General features: G+C 37.0%; 3 protein-coding genes across 12 annotated transcripts in view; 2 read left to right on the forward strand and 1 right to left on the reverse strand.

Moving 5' to 3' along the window:
* LOC125039612 (metastasis-associated protein MTA3-like) overlaps nt 1-1,834 on the forward strand; it is a 107,210-nt gene extending 105,376 nt beyond the window's left edge. For all 7 annotated transcript variants that reach the window (XM_047633743.1, XM_047633746.1, XM_047633747.1 and 4 more), the window contains one exon: nt 1-1,834. This exon is cut by the window's left edge and continues 1,439 nt beyond it. The gene's annotated coding sequence lies outside the window, so the exon portion shown is untranslated.
* A 12,313-nt stretch (nt 1,835-14,147) lies between these two features.
* LOC125039614 (galactose-1-phosphate uridylyltransferase-like) lies at nt 14,148-22,884 on the reverse strand. 4 transcript variants are annotated; one of them, XM_047633759.1, is made up of 8 exons: nt 22,858-22,884; nt 18,651-18,833; nt 18,124-18,293; nt 17,431-17,636; nt 16,290-16,395; nt 15,959-16,081; nt 14,593-14,809; nt 14,148-14,426 (listed from the first exon to the last, which is right to left on the reverse strand). In XM_047633759.1, the coding sequence occupies exons 2-8, from the start codon at nt 18,667-18,669 to the stop codon at nt 14,221-14,223; spliced, it is 1,047 nt and encodes a 348-aa protein (XP_047489715.1). In that variant the 5' UTR covers nt 18,670-18,833; nt 22,858-22,884; the 3' UTR covers nt 14,148-14,220. The 4 variants fall into 4 exon arrangements, with proteins under 4 accessions (XP_047489715.1, XP_047489712.1, XP_047489713.1 ...); XM_047633756.1 differs by lacking the exon at nt 22,858-22,884 and adding an exon at nt 21,373-21,567; XM_047633757.1 differs by lacking the exon at nt 22,858-22,884 and adding an exon at nt 21,316-21,366.
* Nucleotides 22,885-22,900: 16 nt separating this feature from the next.
* LOC125039613 (very-long-chain (3R)-3-hydroxyacyl-CoA dehydratase-like) overlaps nt 22,901-27,500 on the forward strand; it is a 7,763-nt gene continuing 3,163 nt past the window's right edge. Inside the window, exons 1-8 of the mRNA XM_047633754.1 lie at nt 22,901-23,090; nt 24,180-24,296; nt 25,036-25,146; nt 25,300-25,420; nt 25,588-25,695; nt 25,932-26,059; nt 26,233-26,345; nt 26,935-27,057. Coding sequence (XP_047489710.1) covers nt 22,986-23,090; nt 24,180-24,296; nt 25,036-25,146; nt 25,300-25,420; nt 25,588-25,695; nt 25,932-26,059; nt 26,233-26,345; nt 26,935-27,057 — 926 coding nt within the window. The 5' untranslated portion in view covers nt 22,901-22,985. The remainder of the gene's footprint in view (nt 23,091-24,179; nt 24,297-25,035; nt 25,147-25,299; nt 25,421-25,587; nt 25,696-25,931; nt 26,060-26,232; nt 26,346-26,934; nt 27,058-27,500) is intronic.

A 27,500-nucleotide genomic window follows, 5' to 3' on the forward strand; every position in this document is an offset into this window, starting at 1 on the left:
TTTCTTATTTATTTTTTACCATAATTTGACTGGGTATGAAACTTCCACCAATGCTGTGTCATGATCACATGCAACATGCACCCCCAGGTTCCAGAAATGACCCTTTGACAGCTGCAATTTGCAAAGCAAGACAGCAGAATGGATGCATACTGTCAGGGAAGAATTAAAAGTTTGCTGCCAAGGGTCAGTCAAGCGTCTCCATTACAATCCATCTTTTTACTGTAGTCTGTACTTCCAGTGTCTCCCCCCACCCTACCCCACCCTCAATCCAGCACACCTCAGTTCCAGGATTTACTGCCTTAATTATTTTTTTTCTACTCACTTTCTTGCCTTTAATCTCTTGTTTCAGTGATTTTATCCTTACTCTTAATTTCTGTATTATTTAGCTTTTTTTTTTTTTCTATGAATTTAAGTTATTTATTATGTTTCTGCAACTTAAATCAGACTTATAATAATTTACTTGTAAGCAGAGATTGTAATTACAATTTGATTTCTTTCACTGGCCCTTAGATTTTTTTCTTTCTTTTTTCTTTCTTTTTTTTCTTTCCTTTTTCATCTGTGATGGTATGGAATTTGTTATTGGTCAGCCAGGACAGTGAGAATCCCTTGTCTTTGGGAAATGTAATGTCAATTGACATAGGGATGAACATCACTTCACATTCTTCTACATTTTTGTTTGTTTTATTTTTTATTTTTTATTTTTTTACTTGTTGGATATGATAATTACATTTCTATGTCCTGCAATGGGTTTACATGCTGCTATATTCCAAGGTATTTGTTTTTAATACAGTAAATGATGAATTACTTCTCGTACAATGACTTTAAATATTTACTCTAGTCTACAATTGCATAATTTACTTTTCTAGAGTAGGAATCTCGACAAATTCAAGTGACGATAGGTATTTTTATAGTAAATGTAAATCCCGATAAAGTGTATAGCAGCTGTGGTGCCCATGCCTGTCCTAAAAATTTATCCTTTGATGGGTCATGTGTGATACAGAGACCCAAACCTCAAATCTAAAGAGGAGGAGTTGTGATGGATGGAATTAAAAAAAAAAAATAAATAAAGAAATGGAAAAACAACTAGACACACTGTCATTAATTTTGTATTAATAAGATAATTATTTCTGTTCTGTACTTAGTTCATTCATTCATTCAGCCCTCTACAATACATAGATAGACTTTGTAATACTTGTTTTTTCTTTAAATTCCTTTTTAAGTATAAGAGAATGTTCTAAGGAGTGATGTAAAGTGTTACACAATCGTAAGCAATGGTACTTACAAAATTTAGTCTTGTAACATCAATGACCGTCAGTTATTTTAATATCTTACAATTTATTATACTGTGCTTTTGCGTATATGTCTTAATGATGAGCATGAAAGGTAAAACCATATTTGAAGAGCATTGTTTTGATCTTAATGGTATCTATTGAATGTTTGTTAAGTTTAAAATGACCTTCCATTACTCAGGGGTATGTTCAAGCCCAAAATAATATTCACAGTCAGGTATGTCACGCAAGATGAAACATCGGGAACCTGGTGAGGAATTAGGGAATATGTCTCAAAAAAAGCACCATAACTTCAATTGCATATTCCCTCAAAGTTAAGAAACTATTCATAACACTGTTAAAGAAATTGTAATAATGTTGTTATGATGATCATTATAGCATTGAATCATGACCCTATACAACTTTACAAGGTTTATTGTAATAAATGTAATAAGCTGCACTGCCTTCAGTGAACATAGCTGGTATTGCTTCATTCTTGTGAGCCTGAGAGGGGCACAATTGGAGCTGGCATATTGTACAAAACAGAGATAAAAAGGAAATCTGGATCGTGTATTTGTACTTAAAGCCATGACAAATTGCTTTTGCAACAGTATAAAGTTCTTGTTTTGTGTTGTAGATACAACAATGTAAGATACTGAAGCTGCCCTTGACAACTTTGATGCTGACATCAATTTTGGCACAATCAATTTGTATATAATATATATCACAACCTTGGCCTTGTAGGTTCTTTTTATAGAAAGATTTGTTCTATACAGCATGATATATCATAGATCTAGGGTAAATACCATTCCTCTTCAAATTATTTGTAGAATTCAACATACAAGTAATGAGTCAAATATAATTTGGCAAATTTGATTTGGTAATTGGATTGGAATAATGTAATTACACAAAGGAGGAATGTGTATGACTTGAGGCCATAAGAGAAAACTTAGGAAAAACAAAAAAGATCTACGACCTTTACAGAAGACATATTAGGATTATTTCTCTCATTATTTTCATGTATTGAAGAAGTTGGAAAATCGACTTATGCCTCCTTTTAACATTTTGTGATTGTCTGTTTTATGGTGAAATTTCCAATGTTACAGATCGATGGTGCAAACATCAGGAAATGCAATCTTTCTTACATAATAATTTCTCCCAACCCAAAACTTTCCATTTTGCTATTTTCCTTGCTCATTGAAATGTACATTTGACCACAGGGTTTTTCGACTGTCAAAGTAATTTTTTTTCGTCATATGATCTGATAACATTGTGGGAGGAGTTAGAATATAGATGAAATAATGAACACAGTAGAATGCCTTGGACTGGATGGATATCCACTAAAATAACAATGACTTGTCCCACACACTGTTACTAGCCTGTTAGGCAGAAAACAATTTAATGGTCGCGAACTCCTGTGGCCGAACTTGAACTTTGACAAGATTTAAACATATTACACACAACTAAGGTAAAACACCATTCTAATATGTAAATCATTCACTGGTCATTTTTATGCAGCCCCCCTCCCGAAGGCATTCAAATCTTTCTAATGACCCAACATAACATATCTACATCTCATCCATCTTTTAATCTCAGATTCCCTCTACTTTCCAAGTAACTGCCGACATCCATCCTCCTCCTATTCATGATCCCCCTACACCCCTTCCTCACACACCCTCCCAACACATCCCATTTGTTAACAGTCCTGTCTCATTGGTATAACGGCAACTGACAAAGCTTACACAAAACTTACATCATCGTCAAACCATACATAGATTATTAGGCTGATCTGTCGTAGTATCTCACTCAAACATTGTTGCTACTATCAAAATATAAACTCTAACAATCGTTTTTGAAAGTTAATATAATGTTCTGACGTAACGTAAATGGTCGTGCTCCAAACCTTCCATACATCCTAGTTATCCTGTCTTACAAAAATAGGATATAACCATTATGGGATCTTTAAAAGGATGTAAGTAAGAAGCCATATTATTTATATTGACTGATAAACTAAAGGCCTTTTTGTAGCATTTCCGAAACCCGTAACACTTTGATACACTAATACATGTTTGCTCTTTACCTGTAGATTATTAGAACCTGTTGAATCATGTTTTAATTTTGTCTCAAAGTGTATGCCCTCAACTTGAGGCCACGTTTGTAACATTTCTGAAACCCCTAACACTGATATACTTTGATACATGTTTGCCATTTGCGCGTAAATTACTGGAACCTATTGAAACATCTTTTAATTTTGCATCTAGTTGAAGGCAAACCTTTTGATGCACTCCGGCCAGCCAATCAGAGCGCGATATTTTTCAGATATAGTTCACGTAGTTTTAGATAGGGATTTATATTTTCATTACTTACGAATCGTATCGTAAGTTACTTGATAATACTTTTTATTGTAAGAGTACATACAATGTGTCTGTGCCTTATTAACGGTACATCAAATACAAATAGAACGGTACATCAATCAAATGTTCACTATACGGGTAAGATTTAAAGTCAATCATGACGCTCACTGGAACGACATGCTTAGAATTTCTAACATATCCGATATAACGTGATATTGACTTCGGTGGGATGAAAGTCTTCGAAATCATTCTGTACCTCTATGATATAACCTTGCAGGCTCAAAAATATCAAAGAAAATGCTATGTATCCTGAGTAGTTGATATGATTTAATCAATAAGTCAAGTAAATGCCCGTGATCATTGGAATTGCCCAGATGCAAGACCCTATGCAACTTCCATTTTTCATATAAAGAACAATGTATGTAATAAGAAAATATGTGTATATATGTATATATATATATTTTTTTTTTCTTTTTTTTTTGACAATCAGAGAAATACATTTGAACTTTCCACTGCCTTGTAAGGCGAAACGTGAGTGATGTGTATAAACAACATAGATTGCAGAGTAGTCAGTCACTTTTTTCCATTTTATTTAAAGCTTCCACAATGTTTTGCTTGTGATTAACATCATGCCAGGATATTATGTACTTTAATGATTTGTAAAATGAATAAAGATAACTTTTTCCTTTTTCAATACTTTGTATGTTAGTACTGACTTCGATGATGTTTTGTAACGACCGTGATACAACTTGAAACAGTGTATAAAGGTGTTAGGGTTTCGGGATGCTACAAAAGGGCCTTAAACCAAAGCAGTTATCCAATTTTCCTGCTCATTGACAAATGAGAGGAAATTGTTGGTGTGTATAAAGAGTGATCACCTCATGTGCAGGATTTTTTTTTTTTTTTAATCTATCTATCTATCTATCTATCTATCTCGTCTGGGCTGCGCAGAATTTCAAAGTGGTGAGAGACCTAAATTATTTCTACTCAGCAAGAGGGTAGCCTAACAGGAGGAGATTTAAATATAGCGACGAATAACGTAGTACGTGTGTTCTGCAGGCTTTGAATGCGTTTGCGTCAATTAGTCGAAGGGAAGGGTATTAAGGCTTTTCCATGCAGCTTCTCAAAGGTGAGAGTGTGAGCTACACGTGTCATGCATTAATGGAGCTGGTGACCTGTAAACTTGTGAGCAAACTGCATTCAAATTTATCCACATCCGGAAAAAGTGACGATTTTCAGTTAGCATAAAATCAAGGGTTTTGATTGAGAAGGAGAAAGGCTTACTAAAACGAAAAATATGTTTTAAATTACATCTGCATAGCAACAACAATTGCCAAACTGCACCTGTTCTGCCATTTTGTTGATAAAGAATTTCGGAAATGAGCTGAGAGATTTTTTACGTGTGTATAAAAGGGAGCCCTGCAGGCGGATTATGGGACCTGTAGCCAGCTAACCTCTATATGGGGCGGCGTCGGTAGGGGTGGCAGAGGTGGCACCCACCCGGAGTGACTGCCCGAGGTTAGACCTCAGGCGGGTTGTCAGGGTGGGGGCTTGAAACGTCCGTTCCCTCTGACAGGACGATCGGTTACCTCTACTGTCGAGGGAATTGAAGCAGCTGAGAGTTGAGGTGGTTGCTCTCTCGGAGGTGAGAAGACCTGGCAGCGGCACGATTAGTGTGGGTGGTTTCACTTATTACTGGTCGGGCTGCAGCGATGCCCACCATCTCCAGGGAGTAGCCATAGCCATCTCCAGCAGACTTCAACCCTCGGTAGTAGAGGTCACTCCAGTAGATGAACATATTATGGTATTGAGACTGAAGCTCTCACTTGGCTTCATGTTTCTTATTGCTTTATACGTTCCTACGGATGTAGGAGGTGAAAGAGATGTTTTACGCCAAACTGACCCGCATCAGTAGAGTTGGTACAGCGATACGGGTAGTGTGGCCAAGGAGATCGACCACATCCTCGTTAGCACTCGGTGGAGGATCCTCCAGAACTGCAGGGTGTATCGAAGCGCCGAGTTCTGTGGAACTGATCATAAATTAGTTGTGTCTACTCTCCGGGTCCACTTTAGCACCCCCCGTCGCTTAAATGAACACCCTAGGGTGTTTCATTTGGAGAGATTGAGGGAGGACGAGTGTGCCCGGGGGTTTGCCGAGACTGTCTCTGGTCGTCTCACAGAACTCGAGGGCCTGACAGACCCTGTTCTTATGTGGGGTACCTTCAAGCGTGAAACGCTCAATACAGCTCAGGAATCCATTGGTGAACGGCCAAGAGCAAGACAGAATTCTATCTCGCAGGAGACACTGGAAGCCACAGATGCTTGTGCTGCTCGATTGTCAGGGAATCGCAACTTGCACCGTTCTCTGGTGCGCAGGACTAGGTCACTGTTGAGAAGGGGTAAGGGACAGTTTATCAGTAATCTTGCAGAGGAGGTCGAAAGCCATTTCTTAGTAAATGACTTTCGTCCTGCCTACCAAGCCCTGAAAATGCTGAACTCCAAGCCCTCCTCACAGACGACTGCAGTCCGCTCAGCAAGTGGCCAGATAATCTCAGATCCTGATGGGGTGCGTGTGCGTTGGGCTGAGTATTTTGAGCAGTTGTATCTGGTTGATCCACCAACAGTTAACTTGGATGCGGGTAATGTTGAGATTCCTCTGCCAGACCCACCCATCAGCGAGGATCCAACCCCCTGACTGAAGTCAGGAGGGCGATCTCCAAGCTGAAGAGTGGTAAAGCAGCAGGTGTTTGTGGCATCCCAGCTGAATTGTTAAAGGCTGGTGGAGAACCTATGGCAAGGGGCTTGCATGCAGTCCTGTCTGCCATCTGGCAGACTGGTACCTTTCCCCCTGACCTGCTGAGGGGTGTGGTTATCCCTCTCTGGAAGGGGAAAGGGGATCACTGGGACTGCAGCAATCACCGAGGCATTACACTACTCAGTGTACCAGGCAAGGTACTCGTGCACATCCTACTGAGACGTATCAGAGACCACCTGCTGAGGCACCAAAGGTCGGAGCAATCTGGATTCACTCCTGGTAAGTCCACAATAGACCACATCCTGGCGCTTCGAGTCATTGTAGAGCGCCGTCGTGAGTTCGGACGTGGGCTGCTCGCAGCCTACATCGACCTCAAGAAGGCGTTTGATACGGTGCATCGCGAATCACTCTAAGATATCCTGAGGCTAAGAGGAATTCCAACAAGGATTGTTAGATTAATAGCAAACCTGTATACAGGCACTGAAAGTGCTGTAGTGTGGTGGGGGCAAGGCTGTGTTCTTGCACCAACACTTTCCAACACTTGCATGGATTGGATACTGGGTAGAGCTACTGTCCAAAGTCACTGTGGAGCAACCCTGGGCAATATCAAGTTAACAGACCTTGACTTTGCTGATGATGTTGACATTCTATCTGAATCTCTGGAAACCCTAGTGTGGCGGCTCTTGATGCATTTAGCAATGAAGCAAAGTCCCTGGGGCTAGAGGTCTCCTGGACCAAGACCAAGATCCAGGACTTTGGGGGCCTACTAGGAGATCCTGTGCAGTCGGTATGTGCTTGCAGTGAAAACATCGAAGTCCCAGAGAGCTTTATATACCTTGGTAGTGCAGTTTATGACTCTGGGCTGTCAGACTAGGAAGTCAGTAGATGGATTGGCCTGGCAGCAGGGGTCATGAAATCTCTCGACAAGAGTATTTGGATATGCCGGTACCTGTACAGAAGGACCAAGCTACGTGTTTACAAGGCCCTGATACTGCTAGTTTTACTATATGGTAGTGAAACTTGGATGCTATCTTGTGCTCTGGAATCTCGTCTTGATCGCCAACTCAGGCTATACGGCCACTTGGCTCGATTACCGCAGGATGACCCTGCCTATCAGGTTTTCTCTGTCCGTGACAACCCTGGGTGGAGAAGGTCTATGGGACGACCGAGAAGGTCGTGGCATGGGCAGATCGATCAAACCTGTCATGAGGAACTAGAGATGGACCGGGCCCCTGCCTGGCGGCTCGCCATGAGTGACCCTCGTTGGTGGAAACAAAGGGTGGATGCGGCTATGCGCCCCTGCCGGCGTTAGCTCCCAAATGATGATGATAAAAGCTCGGTATAACTCCTGAACACTGCGTACACGGCATGAGCGGACGAGTCGAATTCATTGTGAAAGACGATGAACACTTCTTCAGTTTCGAAGCACGGGTGTAAAAGCATAGTCGTCTACGATTCTAACTAGTCCATGTGCTGAGTTACCTACATAAATGAGCAACCCTGGCGTAGCTCTGTGCGAAGCTCTAAGGACGCAAGGAAGAAACCCACTGCAAAAGCGTCAAGGGAAGTGTACAGTTAAGTGAAGGATAAAAATTAAAATTCTTTGAAGACAAAATAACTGGTCCTTGTGACATGCAATGCAAATCGTTGTGGAGTAGTGATGAGGAGAAATGGGCCTCCACATGGCTAGTTATTGGATACTGTAGCCTAAGATTCACTCACAGTTGCAAGTCACTCCCCATTTGCTAAGCAGATCGGTGAAACAATATGACAGTCCATAGAAGTTCATGTCGTACCACTACATTAACCAATATGTAGGGAAATAGAAATATTCTATTACAAGAAAGTATACTGTCATCTCCCTGAGAGCAAGCAATGGAAGTGATAATATGCATCATTAGCTACAGTGTGACGTCTGCAATTACGAAGGCATCGGGAATCATCAACATACATCAACGAAAATCCTAGAGAAATATGACAACTTTCAGAACTAATTCGCTAAACCTTAGTGTTGATGTCATAGAGATGTACAAGGTGATTGATGAACCTGATATAAGGGGGAAAGGTAAACCAACCATCAACCTCGGCCCTAATAATGCTGGCCTAATAACTATAGCATGTCAAAATGAAACCAATGCGTAGTCATTAGAGACAGACTGTCACGACTGTATATGGCCCCATGGATAACGGGCTATCATTAGTCTCAGGTCTCGTCCACATGGTTTTATACAAGGTTATAAAGGGATCCTGAAGCTTGATGTTTCACATTTTCCATGGAAAAATGTGACGTGCGATACTTTGTCTTAACTTGCAGCATCAAGAGTTGGCAAAAGACAACCCTTGTTTTTGTGGATAATTTCCCGAGCTAGGGACACGTCACAAAGTCACACGTCACAAAGTCACAAAAATGAATTGTCGTCGCTACGGATATCCAGGTAATGGTGCCGACTTTATCAACCAAGTGCTGGTCATTATCGATAAATAGCCCAAAAGTAGTGAACGCATTACCATTTCGATCGTAAGCCAACGGAGCTACGGGGCAGTTAAATCATTGTATGTTCACTATCTACCGTCAGTTGGTGGACGGTAGCATAATGGCTGGGATGCTCCTCGTACAGTCGTCCATTAAGTAGGCTGTCACATTTTCTCCTGATGTGGTAAGACAAACAGGTACTTTATTATCTATTGAGAAAGAGTCATATAACACTTCTTTAACTGGGGGCTTTGCCCCCAAGCCTCACGCTATGACAATATTTTAAATATGCCGCTAATGACCTTAGATGTTGGCGCGGCAAAAAAATGTCAAAATAAATATATATATATATTGTAATTTTCTAATTCCTATATAGGTCTTGCGGCATTCAAAGTGACTGTCAATATATAAAGCAAGTGGTGTGGCACGTCGCATTTGCCACGTGCGACCTGCGTGCCACAACAAGATTGGACTTTTTTTTTAGCGTGCGACTTGCCACCTCGGACAGTGTGTCAGATCTTATAAAAAGGAAAACTGGGATGTATGACATGCAAAGAGCAGTTTTGAAGTGTCTAGAAAGCTTCCACCAAACATTAACAGTGAGCGTGGCTTTGGTTAATGGTTAATGTTGTGAACAAATAAATGTGCTAGACATCAAAGGTCATATAGCACTAGGTTGAGAGGAACTCCGCGCGGTCCTGCAGGAAGAAACAAAGCGATGTGTGCCTGCTCTCCTGCACAACCACGTCTCTTCCAGACAGAGAACCAATCAACATAACCTCTGTACGAACAGTGGGGAATTACAAATGTCTGTATGAAACAATATCACATCAGTACCATAAAAATACACTCAGCGGTAGAATTGACAAAATATTATTCCTTACAAGTATTTTCAGGGTATTGGAACAAGTTTGCCTCATAATCTACCCCAATGTCATCCACTTTATTCCTCCAAGTGACAGATAGATAATTGTCACAAGATTAATTAGGACTGGGCAACAATAACATTGTCAACCTCCGTTGATGTTATCTTGTTAACCAAGTGATATGCATCACGTGTAACCTTGGTCTGAAATCTCTGTACGTGTCATTTGGCCCTTGCCACGTGGCACGCCACTTGAAAACGAACATCTGGAAATATATGGAACCTTTCACAAAGTAGTGTCATGGCACGTTGCATTTGCCACTTGCGACCTGCTGCGACGCCGAAATGCGACTTGTCCGATATTTTTCAGCGTGTGACCTGCCACTTCGGAGTGTTGTTATATTACAGTGGAGCTTTTATATCCAAAATTATTATTATCCAAGATAATATGAAAATATTAAAATCAAATAACATGAAATATATATATATATATATATATATATATATATATATATATATATATATATATATATATATATATATATATATATATATAGTTTTGAAGTGCTAGACAGATTTCCGCTAAACACATTTGACACACTACTTCGGTAGTTCAGTGAGCGAGGCATTGGACGAGGGTAAGAAACAATGCGATGTGTGTCTGCTCTCTTCCAGACAATGAACCAGTCAACATATTATTTGTACAAGCTGTGAGGAAATGTTTGTGATACATTTCCTTAGTACAATAACAATACTCTCCATGGTAAATTAATTATCTAAATATTTTATTTGTTAGAAAAAAAAAGTATTTTCAGGGTATTGGAATAAAATTTGCCTCACATTCTGCCCCAAAGTACTAGCTTATTCCAGCAAGTGATATAAATGATTGTCACAAGCATACTTAGGACTCAGGACAACAGTAACATATAATCATCTTCCGATAATGCCATCTTGCGAACCGAGTGACACGCATCACATGTAACCTTGGTCTGAAATCATCGTGCTATGTGTCAGTTGTGAGAAGGGGGAGGGGTAGGCACTGGAGAAGTGGTTGAGATTGGAGTATCTGGATTTAGACTGGAAAAGAAATTTGACTGGGTGAGAGAAGGGGTAGAGATAGGATGGTTTGAGGTAGAGGGAAGAGATACTGGGGGAGATGCTGAGACTTCTTGAGAAGATAGGAGGGGAACAGAGCAAAGTACAGTTCTGGAATAGGTAGAAAGAGAAAAATTTTGTTGGCGTGTTTCTTTTCTGGCCTCTTGTAGAGTGAGGCCTAGTTTGAATCTGAGAACTGCTACCTCACATTTGAGTGTTAGACATGGCAGCTCCAATAAGAGATTAAGGAAGCCACCACAATTAGCACACGTGTATAACTGAGCAGAGCAATTTGAATGGTCATGACCAGATTGGGCACATAGAGGGTAGTGGGCTGTGAGGCGACAGTGGTTGGCTGGGTGGCCAAAATGCCAACTTTTCTGACACTGATGGGGAAGGGGTTGATATGGTTGGACAGGGCAGGAATAGGTTTGCCAGTGAGGTCAGTTAGGGTAGATAGTGCACAAGCTTTGGACTCAAGTGTAACTGTAATAAGGTGTGAATGATCCGAACGACAGCAAAAGGTTTTAGCTTTGGAGACATTGTTGGCACAGAAGTGTAATGTCTGAGTACAGGGCTGTAGGGGGAATCACAAAGAACTGATCCCACTTGGTTGGGTCAAAAAGGGTACTCAAAAGGTTTGCAGAGAAGGATGGTAGAAGGATGAGGGCAGGAGGAGTATGGGGTGGTATGGAGAGTAGTAATGAAGGGGGAAGGAGTAGGCAATGAAGAAGACTGTGCAGCAAAAGTTGGAGTGGAGGATGTTGCGAGAGAGGAAGGAGTTGTATTCTGAAGGTTGAGTAATGACCTGGGTGGATGAATCAGAATGGATCGAGTTGACTGCAAACATCAAGGAGGGGGTATTAGTATCAGTGGTCAGAGCCGTGGTCAAAGGAAAGGCAGGGGTTGGGAAACCAATGAAATCGAATTTAGATAGGCTAGTTGATGAAGGGGTAAGCCTTAATGCCACTAATAAGAGTAAGGGAGAGGAAATGGTCCAGGCCTCATGGGTAGACCAATTAACTGTGGGAATACTGTGCCCATGGCTCCCAGAGGCCGTTCACGACTGACACAAAGCATACCTCTCACACCTTTGGAAGTGGACAGAAGGGGATGAAGAAGAAAAGGAATTGGAAAGGGGGAGAAGAAAAGAACATGCAAAATTAGTTGCAATTAGTCCAAGGTAGGGGTGATCCCCTACATTGGGTCCCAATCTCAATCTCCTTATGAAAACAATAAGCAAGGGATTAGGCAGGGAGCATATGAGAGAGAAATAGGTTGAAAAAGCCTCACAGTTGCCAGTTCAACATTTATCTATGGTAATGGCTGACACAGACTATGATCTGTTTTGTTACTGGGCAGAATCAGTTACAAACTAATATCAAAATATATACATGTTCCATGGGAGTCATGGAGAGAGTCACATGTCTAACAACAAAACAATGGAATAGGAAAGTTCCTTACTGAGTCCTGCAGTGGGATATGGGCATACCAGACTTGGGCATGAGGGTGTAAATTTTATATCACCCCCAGGGCCAGTGAATGAGTTGTTTGTCATTAGGACTGCTGATCTCAGCTGACTAGTGATGCCTAGGGAATGTCACGGGCACTGAGGGTAGCCTCATATGTAGCATACTACAGAATGGAGTCGTATCCGTAGCACAGTACAGAGTAGATTGAGTCTTACCATCTCAAAATGCTAGTAGAGTTACATAATAAACAGTGTAATAGGTATGAGCGTTTTCTACACTCAAAATCTACAATCTATTTTCTGTATAGTATCTTACTGACAAATGGCACCTATTTTCTTGGTAATATATACTATTCAGTTTAAAAGGAAATAGTTTGTTTCTATTTTAAGGATACTTACACTAAAGTTTATTTTAATCATATTTAATTTGCTTTTTTTTAAATCCTAAATATTTCAGATAAATTTGTATACAACTATGTATATATATATATGTATATATATATATATATATATGTATATATATATTTACATATATTTATATATCCATATATATCCATATATATCCATATATATCCATATATATATATATATATATATATATATATATATATATATATATATATATATATATATATATCCATATATATATATATATATATATATATATATATATATATATATATATATATATATATATATATCCATATATATATATATATATATATATATATATATATATCCATATATATATATATATATATATATATATATATATATATATATATCCATATATATATATATATATATATATATATATATATATATATATATATATATATATATCCATATATATATATATATATATATATATATATATATATTTATCCATATATATATATATATATATATATATATAATATCTATATATATATATAATATTTATTCATATATATATATATATTTGTTTAAATATATATATATATATATTTATATATATTTATTTATCCATATATATATTATATATATATATATATATATATATAATATATTAATATATATATATATATATATATATATATATATATATATATATAGTAATATATATATTATATATATATTATATTATATATTATATATATATATATATATATATATATATAATATTATATATATATATATGTATATGTATATGTTATATGTATATTATGTATATAATATGTATATATATATATGTATATATATTGTATTATGTATATAATTATATTATATATATATGTGTAATATATGTATATATAATGTTATATATATATGTATATGTATATTATATGTATATATATGTATATGTATATGATATATATGTTATATATGTATATGTATATGTATATAGTATAGTATTATATATATGTATATATTAGTATATATAATATATTGTATATATGTATATATATATGTATATATAATATATATAATGTATATGTATTAATATGTATATATGTATGTATATATATGTATATATATTGTATATATACATGTATATATGTATGTATGTATATATACATGTATATATGTATATATATATATATATATGTATATATATGTATATATATGTATATATGTGTATATATGTGTATATATACACATACATATACATATACATATACATATATATACATACATATATATATACATATATGTATACATGTATGTATATATATGTATACATATATGTATACATATATATACATATATACATATATATACATATATATACATATATATACATATATATACATATACATATATATATACACATATATATATACATATATATATATTTATATATATATATATATATATATATCCTGCTATCAGTCAGTCAATAAAAAAAAATGAATAAATAAAAAAATTAAATGACAAACTGATTATTTCCAAAACATCTTTAGGCATTCTTATAATGAACCTCCGGCAAGACTCTAAGTTTTTCTGCAGCTTGTTCTGCTGTTAAGTCACGCTGAGCTTGTGCCAGCATTTCGTATCCAACCATGAACTTCTTGACAGTAGCCGAGCGCAGAAGAGGAGGATAGTAACAACCATGAAAAACCCAATGCTGGACATCATCTTGGAGACATGGCCCAGTTGGAGCACCTGGGAGAGAGGAAAAGGGTATGCTATCATTTGTGAAGCATCGGAGAATGAAATCAGTTACTGAATTGATTATTACAATTAACTATGTCACATTTTAAACAACACTGTTCTATGTCCAGGTTTACTACCAACCAAAATTAAACAGAACAAAAGGTAAAATCCTCACCATGCCAACCCATAGAATAAGGGAAAGAGCATTCAAAGAGATTGTCATATTTGGTTGTCAATTTCTTTACAATATCAGCCAAAGATGTCTTCTCTGTCTCTGTTAGATCTGTCATGCGAGACACATGGCGCCTTGGAAGAACCATTGTCTCGTAGGGCCAAACTGCCCAGTATGGAACCACAACAACCCAGTCATCATTCGTAACTACAAGACGTTCCTGAAAAGGGTTCCGACCTGTTACAAATTCACCTATTGCTTAACTGATTTGTTGCATGGGGTCTGATGATATCAGATTAAATTATTTTAAAAAATAGGAAAAAAGATAAATAAGATTAGTGAATTTTAATACAATATTTTCTTTATCTATGCCTATACAGTAGTACATTTCCAGCTGTTAAATTATTTACACAAATCATAATAAAAGGATCCTGAAATTTTAAACTGTTGATATTGCAAGTGCAATTATCCATGCCATATGAACTAAGATTTCAGTTTATAAATTTTGTTTACACTAAACACTAGTGGAGGTTAAAGTGCACTCATGTGGAGCAAAATCAAATTAGATATGGCATGTGTAGTTGCTCTCCCAGAATCTACAGCTTAATTTATTGAATTTCAAAGAGTAATTGGAGATACTGACTCTTGATCTGGTATGCTTGTCACTTAATATTCAAATTTCATCTGTATATCCCCACTTAGTGGAAAAAAATATATACTATATCTGCTTTCTAATTACTATCACTTATATCTCCTTAACATCTTTCAAATAAAACAAGGTCAATGATAAAAATAAATGAACCACAAATTAAAATTACTTCTATGCATATTTTAATATTCTCAAAAAGCACTCAAGATACTAGTAATTTCCGCAATGAAACACAAACCATATTTCCATTACATGTATAAATATCACAGTCTATCATACCTTTGAAATTGTATTTCTATTCATATATTGACCCTATGCGTGTTGGTATATGTAGCGCCTAATGTGAATTTTCTCACACAGACAGCTCTACAAAAGCTCAGCCTTCAAGGAGTCAAATAGTAGCCCAGCATTACCTCATGTGATTTCCCTATTCCTTGAATTTTCAGGAAGAATGTTATTTTTCTAATGCAACTGAAACTAATCCTGTTACTACTTTTATTACTGACATATGATTATCATAATTTTACTGAAATAAAAATAGCAATAAAAAATAAAAGGTTAAAACAAGTGAGACAGGTAGGACTAGTAATTAAGTAACTTGTGACTAGTGACTAAGTACTTGTGGAACTGTCTATGTGTAAAGCATTTTAGCAAACTGAAATCACAGTAGACACAGCATGCTTGTCATGCCATCCCAGCCCAAAAGGTTAAGAATCTTACCTTCTTTTCAAGCTCTCTGTTAACATAGTCCATCAGCATAGGTCTTCCATACTTGGCAAAGTAGTCTTTTTGATTAGTGTCTTTCAATTTTGGTTCATTGGGCATAAACGATGATGCCCAGATCTTGAAAAAAAAAAAAAAATATATATATATGTTTTTTTCTCATCATATAAGAAGTATATCTGTGCTATAAATACTACCTCATATACTCACATAACATAAATATTCCATATCATATTCTTTCACAAAAGATAAAATATAAAAACAGAAAAAAACAAAATAGAAAAACAAATTAAAGACTCCCCCACCTAAATAAATTCTTTTAATTTACCTGACAATGAGGATGTGGGTTCGAGCATCCCATGACAGCCCCTTTGTTTTCAAAAATCTGTACCCATGTGTATTTTTTCCCAAGATCTAACATTTGTTTTATCCATCTGCAAGGAAGATTCATACATTAATTTAATGAATGAAAAAAGTAATAATAATAATTTCAATAATAATAATATGAAGAAAAAGAAAACTACTACTACTAATAATAATAATAATAAAACTATGACTACTGCTTTTACTACTACTACTACCACTAATACTACTACCACTACTACTACTACTACTACTATTAATCATCATCATCATCATCATCATCATCATCATCATCATCATCATCATCATCATCATCATCATCATCATCATCATCATCATTATCATTATCATTATCATTATCATTATCATTATCATTATCATTATCATCATCATCATCACCATCATTATCATCATCATCAAAATAATAACAATTACATCATTGTGATTATTATCTTCATTACCCTTTCTAAATACCACAAGGGATAATTTCAATATTCATAATAATAACAACAATTATACCATAATATTGCCATCAAAACAAAAACAACAAAAAACAATAGTGATGATGATAACAATTATGATATTGATAATAATAATAACAATAATAATAAAGTCAACAGCAATATCAACAACAATAATATTAAAATAATTATAATAAAATAATAATAACAAGTAAAAGAACAATAATAATAGTAATAATAACATTAATAATCTACTTTCAAAATGTTTCTAATTCATAAATCTGTCTTTTATATAGACCCAGTTACTGCCACAGCCCCAAAAAGCTACTAGAAGTACCTGTTACTGATCCCAGAAAATAATGGCAACTACTGTGGGTGAAAAATGACTGACAGTACTATCTTATGGTACTTCTCATCTGTTGGCATTATTATTTGAAAAAGTACTGCTAGAGGTAAAGCTGGTAGTTGGATGATGTTTCCTGAGAGGATGCAGTAATATATCAAATGAGAGGAGGACAATCTTTTAGTCTAAAAAATATTCAACTCTGATAACAGACAAGGTTATAACAATAATAAAAAAAACATGCAACAATAACAGTATAAATAACAACAGAAACTGATAATTTTTCATCTTGTTGGACTCACTCATCAATAACAGTCTTGATCTCTTGGCAGGTCATGAGAGGGAGTGTCAGGTTTGACTTTGGGTGGAAGCACATGACCCGACAGGTGCCACGTGCTGGGGATGACTGGAAGAGAGGGTCGTTGCTCTCTTGGGGTGCTGGCACTTCCTCTAACATGGCTGGGAAGTCATTGGTGAAAACAAATGTCGACTCGTAGTTTGGATTGACCTGTTAAGAGTGTTGATGAGGGTGTGGGAGATTCTTGGAAGGATTTTGAACCAAATATATATCAACTTTAAGAAGATGAAGATAATAAGAATATTCACATTTCGTATGTACATAAATTTATAGACTCTTTCATCTTCACTGAAAATTATTCTTATCTGCCTGTTACAATCTCAGTCAAAAATATCTTCCTAATCATTACAGAATTTAATTATTATCATAATAATTAATACTATTATTAGTAGTAGTATTTCATGACCTCTGTTTAGTTTAGATACATACATTTAGGTTTAAATCCCTCACTCCCAGGTTAATTTTTTTTCAGTTGTTCATAATTGATCATAACCTGACAAAGAATTATCCTGCTGATGTGATATTTTAAAAGCAATATAAACAGACAGTTGTAATCTAACTGCCATCACAAGAACCTCCCTACATCTAAAATTATTATTATTATTATTATCATTATCATTATTACTCATGATCTTACCTCCCCATTTGGGCGCACCACACCTGGGCAGAGAGGGTTCTTCGGGTCATGGGCTGGTATGTCCTCTCCAACCGGCTTCTCAACCTGTCCTGCCCATGGCCTCTTCATGCGATGGGGAGACACTAATATCCAGTCCCCTCGCAAAGGGTTGAACCTCACGTGTTGATGCTCTTAAGAAAGTTAAAAGAAATAATGAATAGTTCTTGTATTCTCTAATTATTATTATTATTATTCCTTTTTTTTTTTTTTTTTTACAGAAATGCATTTATTATTTTTTCTAAAATGACAGCCAATTGTCACTGCAATTAATATTTTATTTAAAGACCATTACCCAATTAGTTCAATTACAAAAATCTATACAAACTTTTAGAATATCATTACTAGCATTTTCCAAAACTAATCTGAGAAGTAAAATATATAGATCGAATTGTTGTAATGCAGTATACACAAAAAGGTAACATACTTCATTATATTTCAGAATTAGTTAAATAAAACCATGACACAAACCTAACCATCAAATATCTTACCAGTTGGTTGAAAGGCCATGATTTAGAAAATACACTTGGATGATGCTCTAATATAAGGTTCAGCTTGTCTCTTCTCTCTAATAATAAACCTTAGGCACAAATGAAGTCTCAGCATAGCAGTACCTCTGAAGAACACTTATCTCTAATCAGTCCAGCTGTCATTCAGCATATTCTCACACTATTCTGTCATGAGAAATGTAAAACATCACTTATTAATTAAACGTCAAATATATATATATATATATATATATGTTTCCTCCATGTCTATATCACATGATGAGATCTAAACATGATATGTGGCTGTTGCATACTTTATGTACCAATATAATGTGAAGATAATTATATAAATCCATACACCTACAATGTCAAAGAAAAAAGAAAGGAAGAAAAAAATATTACCAACCTACATGAGTATAGTTTGTAAATGAGCCCGATATTAAAATGTACTTTTACCACATATGATATATCAAAACTTAAATCCAAGACACAGTTAAGAGGTACAAAAATTATTATTTTTTAAGTTTGATAAACAAGCAAATGTGTATTTATGATTACTAAAAGTCAAGGTTTCTCTACAGATAAGAAACCTTATCTTGAGTGGGTAAAAGAGTTGAGGGAGAGGGAGGAGACGTAGAGGAGGTGAAGAAGAGAAGGAGGAGGTGGAGAAAAGAAGGAACACGAGGAGGAGAGAGAAGAAGAACTGGAGGAGGAGGAGGAGGAGGAGGAGGAGGAGGAGGAGGAGGAGGAGGAGGAGGAGGAGGAGGAGGAGGAGGAGGAGGAGGAGGAGGAGGAAGAGGAGGAGGAAGAGGAGGAGGAAAAGGAGGAGGAAGAGGAGGAGGAAGAGGAGGAGGAAGAGGAGGAGGAAGAGGAGGAGGAAGAGGAGGAAGAGGAGGAAGAGGAGGCAGAGGAAGAGGAAGAGGAAGAGGAAGAGGAAGAGGAAGAGGAAGAGGAAGAGGAAGAGGAAGAGGAAGAGGAGGAGGAGGAGGAGGAGGAGGAGGAGGAGGAGGAGGAGGAGGAGAGAGAAGAAGAAGAAGAAGAAGAAGAAGAAGAAGAAGAAGAAGAAGAAGAAGAAGAAGAAGAAGAAGAAGAAGAAGAAGAAGAAGAAGAAGAAGAAGAAGAAGAAGAAGAAGAAGAAAAGAAAAGAAAAAAGAAAAAGAAAAAGAAAAAGAAAAAGAAAAAGAAAAAGAAAAAGAAAAAGAAAAAGAAAAAGAAAAAGAAAAAGAAAAAGAAAAAGAAAAAGAAAAAGAAAAAGAAAAAGAAAAAGAAAAAGAAAAAGAAGAAGAAGAAGAAGAAGAAGAAGAAGAAGAAGAAGAAGAAGAAGAAGAAGAAGAAAAAGAGGAGGAGGTGGAGAAGAGGAAGAGGAGGAGGAGGAGGCAGAGGTGGAGAAGAGGAGGAGGAGGTGGAGAAGAGGAGGAAGAGGAGGTGGAGAAGAGGAGGAGGAGGAGGTGGAGAAGAAGAGGAGGAGGAGGTGGAGAAGAATAGGAGGAGGAGGAGGTGGAGAAGAATAGGAGGAGGAGGAGGTGGAGAAGAATAGGAGGAGGAGGAGGTGGAGAAGAATAGGAGGAGGAGGAGGTGGAGAAGAATAGGAGGAGGAGGAGGTGGAGAAGAATAGGAGGAGGAGGTGGAGAAGATGGAGGAAGAGGAGTGGAGAAAAGGAGGAGGAGGTGGAGAAGAATAGGAGAGAGGAGGAGGTGGAGAAGAATAGGAGGAGGAGGAGGTGGAGAAGAATAGGAGGAGGAGGAGGTGAGAAGAATAGAGGAGGAGGAGGTGGAAAAGAAAAGGAAAGGAGAAAGATGGGAGAGGAGGAAAAGGGAAAGAAGATAGGAGGAGGAGAGAGAGAGGGGAGGAGAGGGAGGATGGGCGGGTCGGGGGGGGGTTAGTCGTTCCCGCGACGGGCCCTTCGTGCTTTCTGTTCTTCTTCTTTCTTCGTTCTTTTCGCCGCTACTTCTTCGTCCTCGCCTCTTCTCCCTCTTCTGCGTATTCTTCGCTCGGCTCTTCCATCCCTTCGTCTCCTTCCTCCTCCCAGTATGGTTCCCTCTTGCGTTCGGGTCTTCGTCCACTCCTGCTTAGTATCGTCCTCCTCCTCCGTGCTTCTTCTCCTTCTCCTTCGTCCTTCGTCGCCTCGCCTTCACTGCGCGAGCGCTTGCTGCCGCCACCCGCCCCCCCCCCCCCCAGACGTCAATGCCGTCCGAAAGAATGCAAAGCCCCACGCCACCGCGGGAGACGGTACCCGACCGTGGTCACCTGCTAATGTGCAACAACCACCACTGTACTACAAATGCCCATAAAGCAAACCGTTCCTTCCCCTGCACTCTGACAAAGGCCAACTGCACCCCCCCCCCCTAACTCTCACCTGTTATGGTATATTTGGGAAATATAGTGATTAGGCTGTTTTTCTTGGATGAAAAATCATAAAGTAGGGCTCATCTTGGTAAATACTTGACAGAATTTATGTGCTGGTGGTGTAGTCATTCTGTTTATTGCTGGTCTTTATCTATACAAATTAGGCTTACTGAATGCCTAGTATCATTGTGGCAGATGGTGTGTTGTTTCAAATGTTCCTCATGACTATTACATTACATTTTTCTCATTTTGTACGAGGACCTATTTTCATACTTACCAAAAAGCATTCCCAAAGACGAAATTAATTCTTACTCATTATTACCTTTACAGCTTAGGATATCATTTCTCCGCATTCCATCATAGAACAGAGCAGACTTACCCCATATATATAGTCCCGATAACTCTTTAATTCTTATATAATGGAGCTGAACAAACTCATAAAAGTATGTACACCCAGGCTAAATGGTTGTACAGATAATAATTATTAGACACATTTATCCAAAGTTTCTCTCGAGTTACATTACAACTTGACGTCATTACTACGTCAGGTCAGTCCCGTGGTGATGTCACTAGTCATTCACGTAATTTATAACCGTGTGTGTGTGTGTGTGTGTGTGTGTGTGTGTGTGTGTGTGTGTGTGTGTGTGTGTGTGTGTGTGTGTGTGTGTGTGTGTGTGTGTGTGTGTGTGTGTGTGTGTGTGTGTGTGTGTGTGTGTGTGTGTGTGTGTGTGTGTGTGTGTGTGTGTGTGTGTGTGTGTGTGTGTGTGTGTGTGTGTGTGTGTGTGTGTGTGTGTGTGTGTGTGTGTGTGTGTGTGTGTGTGTGTGTGTGTGTGTGTGTGTGTGTGTGTGTGCGTGCGTGCGTGCGTGCGTGCGTGCGTGCGTGCGTGCGTGCGTGCGTGCGTGCGTGCGTGCGTGCGTGCGTGCGTGCGTGCGTGCGTGCGTGCGTGCGTGCGTGCGTGCGTGCGTGCGTGCGTGCGTGCGTGCGTGCGTGCGTGCGTGCGTGCGTGCGTGCGTGCGTGCGTGCGTGTGTATCTGTTTTTATCTACATATTTGTTTTTCAGGTATTAATGAGTTTAACGACCAAATTCATTGCTATCGATATGGTTATAAGCATTTTGTAAAATGGATGAAAGTAAAAGGCTACAGTTGAATAAAAAGTTTGCTTATATATTCATTTTCATTGTATATGCTACTATAGCTTTGCTGCCTCTCAAAACAGTGTATCATCATGTTGTCTTTATCTAATCTGATTTAGGACTTTACATAACCATCGGGATCTTCATTAAAAAGTCAGAACGAATCCTTAATGAAATTGTTAAAACTCATATTAACACACACGCACGCACGCACGCACGCACGAACGAACACACACACACACACACACACACACACACACACAAACACACACATATACTGTCACCATAACCATAATCATTAACGGTATCATCACCATCGCCATTATCGTCATCACTATCACCATCATCATCACCATCACCATCATCACACCATCACCACCATCATCATCATCACCCATCATCATCACCATCATCATCACACCATCATCATCACACCATCATCATCACCATCATCATCACCATCATCATCACACCATCATCATCACCATCATCATCATCATCACACCATCATCATCATCACACCATCATCATCACCATGAACATAATCACCATCATCATCATCATCACACCATCATCATCATCACCATAATCATCATCATCATCACACCATCATCACCATCATCATCATCATCATCACATCATCATCATCACATCATCATCATCACCATCACCATTATCATCACCATCATCACCATCACCATTACCATCCTCCTCCCCCCTCATCATACCCGTAGTGACAGGTTTCAGCATTCGCTCTAGTCCCTTACACTCAGGGTCCCTCTGAAAGCCAATCAGCTGCTGGAAGTAAACAACGCTTGGTCGAGGCTCGCGTTGGGTTGCGTGCGGCTACACTCTCATGACAAACGCAGCCATGGAGAAAGATAGACATCTGAGTCCTTTTGTCTACTGGGCACAGACTGACACCGCTGTTACTTTACGCGTTGAGTTAAGGAATGTGCAGGCAAGTTATGAATAATGGTTGCTCTATTGGTTATCCAGTGACTGTGTCTCGCGTTGTATTATTTATTTTTGGGGTTTGGTTGTGTTGAAGGTGACAGTTTGTTGGTCTCGATATTTTTAGGGATGTGATATTACAATAAACAAAATAAAATGAATTGTGAAAGTTGAGCGGTTTCATTACAGTCTCAATGATTGACATTTGTGTGATATAGGGAGATCTAGACATCACGCACATCAACGTGACTGTGCGCAATTTAGCAATACCATTAGTATTGTAAGCATTCATGTCAGATTACGGATATTGGATATCTAATTTATATTCCTTTACCCAGTTGCAAAGTATGATTGAGGTAATTAAAAATGGGATGAATAAGGGGAATGAATAAATAGTTTCTTCAATATCCAAGATTTTGGAAAAGCAAAGACCTATCATACCCACAGAGTTTCATTAAGTAATTTTAAGTAATTATGTGTTATTTTTAAATGAAATTGTGTTTTGTGTCAATTATATTTCAGTCTGTTATACTCCCAAATTTATCTGATATACTTTTAGACTGTTATTACTTGATATTGCACTAATTAGATTTGATTTGTATATGTAATATACCTTAAGTTCTCATAGAATATCATATTATTTAGAAAATACACATTGACCTAGAAATAATTACTAATCCATAATTACTTTAGATACTTATTTACCTCAGAATATATAATATGATTTCTTATATATATAGTAATTCATTCTATTTTCTTTTTCAACTTATAACAGATGATAATTTTGGTTTGCAAATAAAGACTAAAGGCTAAAGCTATATCTGCAATCAGGCAGAAGGAAGAAGCTTTATATTACTGAAGCCAATAGACTTGTCCACACTAGTAGCATGTATGTGAGTTAAGGCAGTATTAATAAAGTGTTATTTTTTCTTCTTTGAACCTCTCTATTCAAGCTTTTACTGAGTGATACCACATAAAAAAGATGATGAAGTAAAAGCATACTCAGTTTTAACAATATTTATACGGAAAGATAAATGAACAACCACCTGTTTTCTCATGTGGATGTGCCCTAATTCATGAACTTTTTCACTCCCAGTCCCCTGATGTTGACCTCCAGGAACAGACACTGTCATTCTCTGCTGTGGCAAATGGAGCACAAGGTGAAAATAAGTATGGATTCAACCTGAAGCTCCTCAAGCCCATTGATACAGAGGTAACATTTTTTTGTTTCAGTCAAAGATTTATTGGCATTTTCACATTAGTAGAAAATAGTGAAGTGTTTAAATATATATATTTTTTTTCTGAATAGAATAACCCATTGTCACAGTGTAAATTTGCTTTATGCCATAATTTTGTGTTTGTGAATTTTGTTTACACATAAATGTCTCTATATACTCTTAGTGACCAAGGATTCAATTTGCAGACCTACCTGGCCTCACCTGATTACTCTATTCCTTGAATTTTCAAGATTTATTATTATAGTTATTACTATTATTATTATTATTATGATTATTATTGCAGTTATTATTACTATTATGGCATAATAAGTATTATAGTGTTATTACAATACTATTCTTTTTCTTATTCTTAGTAGTTTCAAAATTTAAAAAAATCTAAGAAAAGGGTAAACTGGTGAGATCAGGTATATTTAGTAATTGACTCTTGGGTGACAAGGCATTTGTGAAACCATCTATGTGCAAATAAGATTAATAAACTAAAATCACAATGGACTGCATGTTTTTACTTTGCCTGTCAGCAGCTTGTTAAAGTAATATTGGGTAAGAATCAGCACCTTATAGTACTTGACATGGATAGAGGATTTGATATGTAATTCTTAGTTTATGGACTGTAGAAAAACATTATTCAACAGAAGATTACTAAATTTTATATATAGTCCTTTAGTGCTTTTGGAATAGCAAAATAATTTCTCTATCATTTATGTGTCTGAACAGAAAAGCAAATACAGAATCTTAGACAGAAACGTTGAATTCAACCTCATGAAGTCAGAGATTGAATTCTGGCCAAGGCTTTTAGAAGATGCAAAGAAACCTGCTTGGCTGAAAGTAAGTACCATGTTCTTTGATAGTTTTACAGAATAATAGATCAAATGTTGATTTATTTATTAGTTAACACAAATCTATTAATGTAGATTACAAGAGAAATGACAGAAGTTGATAAAGAAAGAATGGTCTATAGAAGAAAACATATACTTTTAGATTGACTTTGACAAATGGACTCATGAAGAGGACTTATCCGATGAAGCCAGAGACATCATGGAGGATTATCCTGATCTGTATAACAGGGTCCAAGCCGAGGAAATGGGATGGCCGACAAAGAGTAAGAGCAGGGTTGATGTTGTTCATTACATATTTTAGTAGAAAATAAGTCTAGCTTGGTAGAAAGGTAAATATTTAAATATTTACCTTAAATATCAGAATAATTAACACTGATATAATATCCTTTCATACATGTTATCAGTTTATTTATTTATTTATTTATTTCAGGAGAGAGTATGAAGAAAGTATATCTTTTCCTGTACAACTTGTGGCAGTTTATAGGATTCATATACATTGTGGCTGTCATGGGAACAAGATACCTAAGAGATGGCCCTGGTAAGTTGGTTTCATAGTTTAATAGTTACTAGGGGAAAAATAAAGTCATTATAAATATTATTTGTAATTGTAGATACATGGGAAATATTGCCCCAAAGATTTAAAGGTTCTGTTCATTAATCTGTCACCATCTAGTCACTTAGTTTAAAAATGAAATTCTATAACAATATGTAACTGTATAAAGAAAACCCTAATAGAACAAAAGCATTTTTTTCTTTCTACTACCTACATCACAGCATCAATGGAAGGAACTCACTTGAATGTTGGCTGGATGCTGCGGCTCTGCTTCATAACACAGTTTTTGGAAATCTTCCACCCAATGGTCGGCTACACAAAGGGATCAGTGTTTGAAGCTATCGTCCAGGTAGAATGAATTGCATCTTGTACATCATTAGAAGGAAGGCATTTTGGACAGAGAATATTAGATTGTACTGAAAATTTGTCATTCAGCACTGACCTGTAATCTGGATTGACATTTCTTTTTCTCCACCTTCTTCTTAGTCTTCCCTTTTCTTAATATATGGTTCTACATCTCAGGTTGGCGGAAGAGGAATTATCTTCTTTTGTCTGATCGAAGGAGAAGAGAGAATGCAGACCAAACCAGTGATATTTTACCTGTATCTTGTTTGGTCACTTATAGAACTTGTAAGGTAAGACAGGTCTTTATCTGCAGGAATATTAAGATATAATTTATTCAAATGTATCTCTTGTAATTAGGTAATCAATTTCAATCTAGGTCAGAGTAATCCAATGCCAACGGGAATGACATGTACTTGTATGCCATGCTCACTGTGAGTTTACTTGTTTGATTGTTTTAACACATAGATGGCTACATCTTGTATTCAGTCACCAGTGAGCCAATTACAAGTACTGCCTGTCTTGCCAAATTTACCCTTTTCTTTGATTTACAAAAATATTTTACATTATCTTATTTTGCTGTTACTAATGTTAACAACATTATATTAATTATAATGTTTATAATAAATATAACACTATCGATGTTCATAGCACTAGTAAAGAATACATTTTTCCCGCCAATTCAAATCAGGTAAGGTCATAAGGTCTACTAATTGACTCCTTTGTGGGTAAGCACTAGCAGAGCCATCTATGTGCAGTGACATGTCACAAAAAATGTAAAAAAATGAGCACAGCATTTTCCCCATTTTTTACTTGTTTCCCCAGTGGCATTGGGTTAAGGCAGGACACATCTTTGAAGATCATTAAATCAATCTTCCACAGGTATCCTTACTACATGTTGAGGGTCTATGATGTTGAGATAAGCTTCCTGACTTGGCTGCGATACACCATCTGGATCCCACTCTACCCTCTTGGCTTTATTTGTGAAGGGGTTGTAGTTCTAAGGTGAGTTCAGTTAACATGTAATGTAGTAATGTATTTGCAGCTTCATACTTGCATGTTTTACAAGTCACTGAATGTTTGAGATAAAGGAGTTATGTGGTACCTGGGGGTGAAATTTTCAAAACTGGGCACAAAATGTACGTGTACCATCTAAACATACTCCCCAAGCAAAATTTTAACCATAGAGTACAATTTAAACATCTAACATGTGTTTAAAGAGATAAAAGTCCTATGGCAAGGGGGGTATGGCAAGTTGGGACCTTCTATGCGCACAAAATAAAGGCAAATTTCCATTGAAATCCTGTTTTACCAGCATCACGCTGAATGTGTGCATGTCTGGGAAGGTGGAGAGCCATTGGCAACTCACACAAAGGCTCAGAAGCCACTGAATCCAATGCCAATATACATGCCATACCCACTGTGAGTTTACTTTATTAATTGTCTTT

This window comes from Penaeus chinensis, chromosome 27, assembly GCF_019202785.1.
Source record: "Penaeus chinensis breed Huanghai No. 1 chromosome 27, ASM1920278v2, whole genome shotgun sequence".
Lineage (NCBI taxonomy): Eukaryota > Metazoa > Arthropoda > Malacostraca > Decapoda > Penaeidae > Penaeus > Penaeus chinensis.

Excerpts from the sequence above, each read along its gene's own strand:
- LOC125039614 (XM_047633759.1), bottom strand. Across the intron at positions 16,396-17,430 it reads ATCAAGACTGTTATTGATGA|ATGGATAAAACAAATGTTAG; the intron begins GTGAGTCCAACA and ends TCTTCCTTGCAG. Across the intron at positions 14,810-15,958 it reads ACAGAGAGCTTGAAAAGAAG|GAACGTCTTGTAGTTACGAA; the intron begins GTAAGATTCTTA and ends AACCCTTTTCAG.